The sequence below is a fragment of the Melozone crissalis genome, unplaced genomic scaffold (assembly GCF_028551555.1).
Source record: "Melozone crissalis strain CALT ecotype California unplaced genomic scaffold, PUWL_Pcris_2 ptg000018l_1, whole genome shotgun sequence".
Lineage (NCBI taxonomy): Eukaryota > Metazoa > Chordata > Aves > Passeriformes > Passerellidae > Melozone > Melozone crissalis.
In genome coordinates, this window is record NW_026535796.1 from 32,317,297 (window position 1) to 32,327,391 (window position 10,095).

At 48.1% G+C, this 10,095-nt stretch overlaps 1 protein-coding gene across 1 annotated transcript; it reads right to left on the minus strand.

Annotated features, from left to right (window-relative positions):
* Positions 1-5,029: 5,029 nt before the first annotated feature.
* Positions 5,030-8,436, minus strand: NKX2-1 (NK2 homeobox 1). Its single transcript, XM_054275845.1, has 2 exons — positions 7,892-8,436; positions 5,030-7,113 (listed from the first exon to the last, which is right to left on the minus strand). Exons 1-2 carry the CDS (start codon positions 8,256-8,258, stop codon positions 6,443-6,445), a joined length of 1,038 nt encoding a protein of 345 aa, XP_054131820.1. The 5' UTR covers positions 8,259-8,436; the 3' UTR covers positions 5,030-6,442.
* Between the last annotated feature and the right edge of the window lie 1,659 nt (positions 8,437-10,095).

Here is a 10,095-nt window from a genome sequence, read left to right on the forward strand (position 1 = left end):
TGACCGAGCCGGGCGTTCCCGGCGGGCGGCGGGCACGGAGCAGCGCGGGGCTCGGGGGAAGCCGGCCCGGCTCCGGCGCTGCGGCTCCGCTCCCTCCGGCGGGGCAGCCCCGGCGGGCCCGGGCGGAAAGTGGCGGGAGGGTCTCCGTACTGTAAAACTAAGAGCGGAGGGCAGACACGGGCCGGCGAGCAGTGCTTCTTCAAAGTAAGAGTTTTCCTGCCTGTTTCTGGTCCCTAGATCCCACAGTTATTGCCGTGCACATCAGCTCTTAGGTACACTTGTCAGACGTACACATCCATAGCTATAATGCGTGTACAGACGCACACGTGTAGACTAAGCGCTCCGCATCGGCCATCCGTATGTTTTTTTTCTCTCTGAAGTGAACTAATGCAGATAGAGGTGCAGAGGACGAGCTCCGAGCACCCTAGTTCGCAGTAGCAACAGTGCGTTTGTTAAGAGTGTAAGAGCAAAAGCAGAGACCAAGAAGGTGGTGAAGGTAAAGATATTATTTTAAGAGCTTCTCTGAGAAGCAGCAGCACTGAAAACAAAAAGTTTAACAAACAAATGCAGCGAGAGGAACTTGGAAAAAATTATGTCCCAGATTCACATTATTAGGTCAGTAACACGCTGAAATTATTCAGCCACTTCAGTAACACCTTTGATGTGAAGCAAAATAGTCTGCTCCCCTTACGATCCCAGGTGTTTGTAAGTTTGTCGCCTTATTACTTGCCCAAATATGCTTGTCGCACGTTATTACTTGCCGCACGTTATCACTTGCCCAAATATGCTTGATCGAGAAGAACTCCGGTGAAATCCCCCAGAACAAATGGAAGTGACGATCTCATACTTTGCTCAGTTTTCTAAGCAATGCAACTATCCTTTAATTTAAAAAGGGAAAAAACCCCACCAAAAACAAAAACAAAAAAAAGAAACCCGAAAAAACCCGCAATCACAAACCCAAACCTAAACAAACAAAGCCCCCTTTCCTCCCCAAGAATCCCGCAAACCAACCCACCGCGTGAACACACGCTTTATTTTTTTCCTTTACTCCTTACACTTTAAGGAGCCCCTGTATTGATGAAGCGCAACTCAGAATGATATGGGGAGTTCTCATTGAATCAATTCAATAAGTCATGTACAATCACTAAAACCTGCCATGTCAATTCACTTGCTAAAGAAGCACAACCTACAAAATAATTCAAAATTGCTCCGAAAGTCCCGCTGTGTTTAGTGAATAGAAATATTTTTGAGAAAAAGTTGTCATCTCTTTCAGATATAGTTGTTAACATGAGATATGGAGCCAGCCAGTCAAAACAGACGTAAGTATCTTGGTAAATATTTTTAGAATATACATTTTCATCCTTTTTCCGTTTCTATACGCCAGCTCAGGACAGTAGATTTACACCGTCTTTCGGAAGTAATGCATTCGGCCATTTGTAAATGTTTTTCCTTGTCAATCTGTGTCATGGTAAAAAAAAAAAACAAACCAAAAACTATTTCCCTCTTCGCCCCCCTCTAAGAAAAGCCTTTACATCGAAGATTAAATCTTATATTTTACAGTTTTCATTTATAGGTTTCCCAAGAATTTTTCTGTGTCGTAAGTTGTTTTAAGCTTCAAAACGAATTTCAGTTGTTTTTTATATCAATACATCTTTTACACCATCTTATTTATAACGCTGACCAGAAGCCTTTGAGAGAAATAGGATATAGAAAACTTTGACCTTACCTGCTCCCTAATGTGCTTGCAGCCAGAAAAGAGAGAGGGAGGGAAGAAAAGTAATTTCACATTATTCACCATTTTGCCAGGGACAGTCGTCTCTCTACCTCATAGGAGCAGCCGCACTGGGTCAGATGTCTGTACACATTTGATACATATAAACAGTATTATCATTAACTTAGAGTTTGGGGGTTTTTTCCCCCCTGATGGGGATCATGAGAGGAACAGCGGGTCAGACAGAGAAAAAAATTCTCAGCTTTGCTCCCGACACGGCTATGAAAGGACTTAAATTCTTCAGAAGTCACTCAGTCTTTAACTTCAGATCCCCTTTGTAAAGGCTAAAGGCAGCGGTCACGAAAAGTTGAACAGGGGCTGCCTTCCCGGCGAGGCCCCTTTACCTGCGCTGCGCTACAAAACTCCTAAAATACTTTTTTTTCCCTCCCCTCCCAGCCGTGGCAACTTTTCTTGGTGTCATCTCAGGGCTGTCTCAGATTACATTGTTTGGGATCCGCACTTTCAACACCGTCTCAAGGTCCTGCGCTGCCTTTTGAACCGAGATGCAGGCGATGTATTTTGGATCAGCTCCCCATCCCTCGGCTGTCCGCGGCTGCCGGCACCGCCGCAGGGCCCGGGGCGAGCCCCGCCGCCCCCGGCTCCAGAGCCCGCTCTGAAATGAAGCAGTCTGTATGGAAAACACTTTTGATATTGTTGCCGTTTTGGCCGTAGCAGTGATGTGGTTTTGCTAGGGTTTGGGATTTTTTTTTTTTTTTGGTTTGGGTTTGTGTTTCGTTTGGGGTTTAGTTTGGGGTTGTTTCTGTTGTTGTTTTCTTCTTTTTGTTGTTGTTGTTTTCTTTTTTGTTGTTTTCTTTCTTTTTTTTTTTTTTTCCCCACAGCCTGCTGTGCCACTTCACGCACACTTCATGGAACTTAAGAATGAATTCCTATTTACAGCAGGAAAAAATGCCCTCCGTGATTCTCCTACGCTCACTAGTAGTGCCAGGCAGAGGTGGAGTGGGAGGGAATAGCCATTCTTCACTAGATCCTTTTATCTCTCAAAATACGGGGTGCCCATGGTCTAGCGTGGATAAAGCAGTTATATTGGGAAACGTGCGTCTCTTCCATCATTTCAGATTTGAATCATGCTGCCCCTCCCCTTTGCCATCCCATTATCCAAGTTCTGCATTGATTACCGGGGGACTGGAAACCAGCATATTGGAAGAAGCAGGAGTTTAGATGGAGGAACATATTTTAATTTCAATTTTAAAAAGCTATACAGTAACTAAGTTCTCATAAGTGTTCTCAAGGGAGACTGGAGACTAAACTGTATTTACACCCCTCCCTTCAAATATCTTCATCCTAATCAAGGCATAACTGGTTTACTAAAAAAAAAATTATTATAAAAGGCAGTATCATAATGTCATAAAAAACTCTATAAAAATTGTTAAAGAGCAGTTTGTTTGCATTTCTCCTGATTGATATGTAAATACAGTTTGAACTGTGTTTGCTCGGTCTCTAGTGCTTAATAAAGAGATGAATTCACCTTTCTGTGGAACAAGTAAACAGACTTTAAACTAAGCCGACATCAGACAAAGTGGAAACGAGTTTATTTAATCGAAACTAAATCTAGTTTAAGAAAGATAAGTCAGTGTACATAATAATCCATTACAGTAATTACACCCACCACCAAATATGTGTTTATGAGGTTGTCGAGACACAATAAAATTACTTTATTTCCCCCGAAGTCTATAATGAAAAGTCACTGACTGTATCAAACATGCTAACTCCAATATTCGGGGGCGGGGGCTGTAATATTTCTCGGCTGTATTAATGCCTTTCGGTGCTCCTCACTTTTGAAGGTTCCCAGGTTTGGAAGAACGCACATTAATTACGTATGAAAGGGAAATGTCGACTTAACCGGAGCACTTTCCCCTCGGTCTTGAGTATAAACTCCGGGAGAAACTAACCCTAATTTTGAAAAAATCCTTAAAGTTAACCCTGCTCTCGCTTCCTCCGCCGAAGCTGGCAGCTCTGCACCACGGACCAGGAATGTCCAACACTTTCTTCTTTAGGCAGAAATAACAGCACTAGGCTCCAGACACGCTGCCGCCCCCCACCCACCCATCCCCCGCCATGCTTAACACCGTGCGATAGATCTGAAATGAATATTCTGCGCAGGAGAAGAACAAAAAAAAAAAAAAAAATTGAATAATCTTTGGGTTAGTTAAGAATGTCGCTGTATAAATTAGGACATAACCTAAAGAATGAAAGGTCTCGAAATTCCTGTTGACACACGTGATGTCCTCCAGTTAGAAATAAGGGGGAAGGGGTCAGAAAGAATCCGATACTTTTTTTTCTTCCGTGTACTTCCCTTTTTCTCCAGCCAGACTAGCACTTGGTGTCCGACTAACACCGGCTATCTTGTATAAATAAAGAACTGGAGCTTTCAAAAGCTGCTACTTAAATTGGAAGTTGGGGTGTTTCCATCCCAGGCAACCTGTTTTCTTTCACTTCAAAAATATATTTATTTCGTAATACCTCTGTAATTCCGAGGGGTTTCAATGACTGCGGTCGCTTTCTATGGATTTGGAAATAAAAAAACGAAACCGAGCAGCAGGTGCAAAGGAAAACACGCTACGAGGTCTTTTAGAAGGGGGATACTTCTTATTTTGCTACACTCACAAAAGGAATATTTGGGACCTGAAAAATAGAGAATCACTGGGATTTAGAACTCGTCAGATACGAGCTGTTTAGCTTCATGTACTTTATATATTTACAGAAAAGTTACCGTCTAACCGCCTTGCATTCCCGATAATATTTACGTTCTGTGCCTGAGCCCGGCGCGCACCTCTGCGCACCCACCCACGTGCGCGCACGCACTTTCTCCTCATCTCCTTCTCCACAAACTTCCCACATGGCTGCCCGAAACAACCCCCAGCAAGCAACCAAGCAAACTAACAAACTCCCTCTTAGAGAAGCAGTGCGACCCGAAAACCAGCGCCCAAAGGGACCCAGGCAGCCCGTGTGCTCCACCGAGCCGCGGCGCGCTCGGCCCTCCGCCCGAGCACCGGCGTGGGCTCTGCAGGCGAACCTGCGCGGCCGTGTGGGGCTGGATTTGTGCAGAATTAAATACATGGAAATGTAGAAAATGAAACACAGCCTGATAAAGAAAGCTAATTCAAACTGCATGTCGTACACAATAAACTATCTTTTTATTTTGATTATAAATAAGGTGACTGTACTTCCCTTAAAATACAAGTACATAGGAAAACCTAGTAGAAATTATCTTTCTTTTTTTTTTTTTTTTGTTCTTACAAGGTATTAAAACTGGACACTTTAAATTGGACTCACGTTCTATACTGACAGCAGGTTCTTCGCTGTTTTAATTTTTTTCTAATGGCGTTAGACTTTTACCTTCTTTCTCCTCCGTGCCTTTGGCATTTGAATTTCTAGTCCCGGAATACTTTGCTTTCTCTAGCAAGAAGTCGCTGAGGTGCCCCCCGCCCCCACCCTCACCCCCCAAAAGATAATCGGGCTAATGAATTTGGACTCGATTCCTTCGGTCTCGAGTTCGTGAATCCCACGCGTTTGCTCGTCCTGTTTGCACGCTGAGGATTGATCCTGTATCCCGTTAACCCTCTGGCCAGCTCTCCTTTGGGAATAGGGTCTGGGCCCTGGGAGGGGCAGGGGCCTTCCGGGCTCTGACAACATCCCGGCTTGTTTTTCCACCAAGAAGTCAAAAAAAGGGGGGGCGGGGGTTGGGGAGGTAAGGGGGAAAAAAAGGAGGAAGATGTAAGGATAGGAGCGTCGGGAGAGGAAACCAAAGGGGGAAATAAAAAAGAATATTCGTAATGTGTATAATTTATTAGAAGCTTCTTAGGAACTATATTTAAGCCAAATATCTACATAAGTTACAACAGGAAAAGGCGGCGTGCGCAAATAACAAACTGCCGGAGGATTTACGATGGGGTGATCATTGTCCATAAAAAAGGTGGGGGTTGGTTTGGTTGATTGTATTTTTTTCCTTTTCTTTTTACAACAAAATATACAGGCTACTAAAAACTATGGGTTTAGTCCAACTTTTGACAGCATTATACAGCTACAGGTTCACATCAAACGTAAGGAGGAAAATAAAAGCCAAGCCTTTGATGACTCCACGTCTCCATCCGCTGGCCCTGGCGGCGAGTTGGGAGAGACCGGGGAGGGGGAAGCTGCTTCTTGTGTCTGGGTGACGCGAGTGCGTTTTTTGGGGGGGAAAACCACCCCATCCCCCAAAATCTCTGTATTTACATGCAAGTCCTAGACGCTGGCAAAGTGTACATCTGATATCCAAGTCTTCAGACCATGCCTAAAGATGGTCCCCTTTCTGCAGACTGCTCCATGGTTATTAGTCTGAATATTTTTATACACCCCATAGGACAACTTTGGGGGAGAAAAAACATAAAGACCCAAAACCATCAACAGTAACAATAAAATGGAACAAAAAAAGTGTCTCTCTCTCTTAGAGATCCGCAGAGACCACTCAGTGAAACGGGGGAAAGGGAGCAGAGCATTAACAAGAAAAAAAAAAAAAAAAAAAGAAAAGAAAACAAAAAGAAAAAAAAGAAGAAGAAAAAAGCACACAGTAGTTTGGAGGGGACAGAGATTTGTGTAACTGGGAAAATTTGTTGGATTTTTTTTTCTTTTTTCTTTTTGCCTTTTTTTTCCCTTTTTCTTTGTTTAATCCTTTTACCAGGTCCTACCGTATAGCAAGGTGGAGCAAGACATGGCAGTGCCATAGTCAGAAGTAGAAGAGTTTAGGTGAGACAAACTGGAGACTTGGCTCTGCAGAGAGGAAGGGCTGGCCGAGTGCTGTCCCATGTCTGGAGACTGCCCCGCACTGTTTGTCTGGTGGCTCTGATGCTGTCCGAGGCTGTTGCCATTGGTAGCCACCGTGATCGTTGTAGCTGCCTGCTGCTGATGGCTCTGGATAGCTGCTGTGGGTGTGTTGGAGCCTGCTTGGCAGGGCTTGCCATCCTTCACAAGCACTGGCACTGCCACCCTTCTGGGAGACTGCTGCTGCTGGCAGGAGCCGTTCTCCTGTTGCATCTGCTGCTGCGCAGCCTTGTCTTTGGCCTGGCGTTTCATCTTGTAGCGGTGATTCTGGAACCAGATTTTGACCTGAGTCGGGGTGAGATGTATCATGCTGGCTAAATGTTCCCTCTCCGGGGCGGAGAGGTATTTTTGTTGCTTGAAACGTCTCTCCAGCTCGTAAACCTGGGCCTGCGAAAAAAGGACCCTCCGTTTCCTCCGCGGCGTGCTCTGGAGCGGGGCCATGCTCTTGCTCACGTCTCCCAGGGAGCCGAGGCTGCCCATGCCTCCCATGTTCATGCCCGAGGACGGCGCCATGAAGCGGGAGACTGCAAGGGAGAAGGCGGCACGTTTTAGGCGGCTCGGCTCGGCCCGGCCCGGCCCGGCCCGGCCCGAGTGGGGCCCCGAGCTCCGGCAGCCCCCGCCGCCGCCTGCCCCCAGCGGGGCTCCGCAGCCCCCCGGCAGCCCAGCCCCGGCCGCGGCCTCGGGCACCGCGCTTCCAAAGAGCGGCTCACGTCCCCGGGGAGCGCGGTGGCCCCCTTCTCGCCCTGCCCAGCCCCGGTGAATAGGGGCGACCACTCACCCCTCGTCCTGCCCGGGGCACGGCCAGCAAAGTGCCCAAAGCGACAGCCGCGGCGGGAGCAGCCGCGGACGGCGGCTCCGCGGGCGCCGGCCGAAGAGGAGGACTCTGCCGCTGCCCCGCCGCTCCCCGGGACGCGGCCCCGGCGCCTCCGGCTTCCCCCCTCGTCCGCCCGGTGCCGGGCGGCGCGCAGGCGGGTGGGCACCGCCGGCTCCCCTTGGGCCCCCGGGCCGCCACGCTCCCGCCCCGCTGGACGGCGAGAGCCAGGCTCCCGCTCCCCGCCGCAGCCCGGCTTCCAACCCCCTTGCCCCGCAAAAGCAGCCGCGGGAGGCTGACGCGCGACCAGCCGGGATGGAAGGACCGGGTACGATTCTCGGGCAAGAGGAGGAATTTGGGGTTTGGGGGACGCGTCTGGGTTTGAGACCGACTTTTGCCCTGTCGCGGACCCCCCGTGCCTTCTGCCCGCGGTGTGTCGGGGCAGCTGCGCGGCAAGCCCCCCTCGGCCACCCAGCCCCGAGCCGACTTACTTGAGGAAAAGCGGGGATCCGGGTTGGTGCCGTACCATCCTGTCGCCGAAGCGCTGTTCCTCATGGTGTCCTGGTAAGGCGGCAGCTCGCTCATGTTGCCCAGGTTCCCATTGCAATAGCCCCCCATCGTAGCATGGGAGAGCTGGGGGACCCCTGCCGCTGTCATATGGTAGGCGGCAGTCACTGTTCCGTTGTGGCCCATGGGGTGCTGCTGCATGGCCGGCTGAGAAACCTGAGACTGTCTGTAGGCTGACAGGGGAGCCCCCAAGTTACTGGCCTCCATGCCCACTTTCTTGTAGCTTTCCTCCAAAGGACTCAAGATGTCAGACACTGAGAAAGGAGTCGTATGCTTTGGGCTCATCGACATGATTCGGCGGCTGGGGAAAAAAAAAAAAAAAAAGGAAGGGGAGGCAAATCTTTTTTTTTTTTTTTTTTTTTTTTTGCCAGATATTCTGGTGTTGCCTTAACGCCGATCTTGTTGGATGTACACGTAACCGAGTGGACGAAGTCCGCCTTAATTGGATTGAGTGGAGGCTCAGGGCTGCCTTTCGTTTGTTTTAGCCAGACGCCAGGTTTTAGGCTGCCACCAGAGGCGGGGCATAGGCACTAAAGCAACAAGACAATAGAAGCCTACATCTTGCCCAAGATAATTAGCTTACATGCTGATGACAAGGTAAACACCTTTAAGTCTTACTTGTCAGAATTTTTTTTATGTCTTTAGGAAAAAAAAAAAAAAGAAAAAAAAAAGGAGAGAGACAGAGAGGACGGGAGAGAGAGGGAAAAAAGAAAGAAAGACCCCGTGAGCACAACTCTTTTTTTTTTTTTTTTTCCTCGGGGTGACAGTATCGTGGACGGGAAATGGAAGGCAAAGCAAAAAAAGACCACCATTTGACTGGGTGAAAGGATTTAAAAACAGCTCCAGGGTGGCAAGGCTGTCAGCCCAGCCTTTGTGAGAGCTGGGGAAACGGGGTGGAATGCCAGTAAGCCAAAGGACAGAATCTCCCTCTTCCCCCACTAAGTTTGGTCCGGAAGGAACCCCGCCGCCGGGAGGACAACTCCGCGGAGGGCAGATGTTTCTCTTCGGGCCACAGCTCCCCGTGCCCCGCACTCCCCGCTCTGGCTTGTCAAACACCCCGGCCGGCCGGGGCTGAACAAGCGCTTGGGGTTTCGCATCTCGGGAACACTCTCTATGCCTCCTAAGACACTCAGTGCAAGGATCGTTTGTCTCCCTAAACCTACAAATTCCTTTCAGATAGGGATTATTTTTTTTTTTAATATCTCAGAGAGGGGTGGAAGACTCAAGTTTGCAAAATCAAGCAGTAATTTAATTGCCTGGGACGAGAGACCGATGAAAAATAGGTTAGCGCAAAATGTCGCTTGTTATTCTCAAAGGCAAAGACTCTCACAGTCTCTCGTGGTCCCTCTGAAGCGGAGGCTGCTTTCTAAGGTTATTTATACAGCACGGGAGCTGGATGGAGAAGACCTCTCCGGTCATCTGCTACACGACCTTGCCAATGAATTCCCTGTAGTTTCCAATAAACTGCAATTTCTGGCACTTTCGGATCTGTTCTCGGATCCGGTGTGAAAACAAAAGCGATCCATTCACAGCCACCCGCACACGTACGGGCAGCCAGTAGCTAATGTCACTCGGGTCTTTGAAGAAATCTTCCAACGCCTAGTGTCTCCAAAGCTGATATTTCGGGGTGATCCGGGCGGAGGAGAGAAACCTCCCCTGAGTGTTTCACACCCCGGCCTACGGCCCTGACAACCACAATTTAATACAGCGATTACCTGAATATTAAGAAAATTACAGCGAAGGTACAGTTAACCCTGGGACTCTGAAGTGTCAAGTAACTATTTAGTAATTGCACTTGTAAATATGTTTGTGCTCGGCTGGTTCGTGCTTAAAAATGCAAAAGTGCACTTGCTACCCGGGAATAACTAAATATCTTTGTCTAAAGTGGCAGCATAAATAGCCGGTCGCTTTGTGGCTGTGCTTGATATTAGTACATAAGGATCATTTTGCTTCAATTGGGAGGCTCTCATTCACCAGGCAAGAAACCGTTTAGGAGAAAGTAGGTTCCCGTATGAGAGTTAACATCCTTCAAGTGTAAGCCTCAGTCTTGATTACACTTTAGAGCTCTGCAAGAGGTGAGCTTTTCCACACAAATATAATCGGGGGAACTTTCCTTCAATCAGGCCTC

Bases quoted from the DNA above. Each gene is read 5' to 3' on its own strand.
- NKX2-1 (XM_054275845.1), bottom strand. From the start codon at position 8,258: ATGTCGATGAGCCCAAAGCATACGACTCCTTTCTCAGTGTCTGACATC. The intron at 7,114-7,891 runs GTAAGTCGGCTC...TCTCCCTTGCAG, and splicing joins GGATCCCCGCTTTTCCTCAA to TCTCCCGCTTCATGGCGCCG.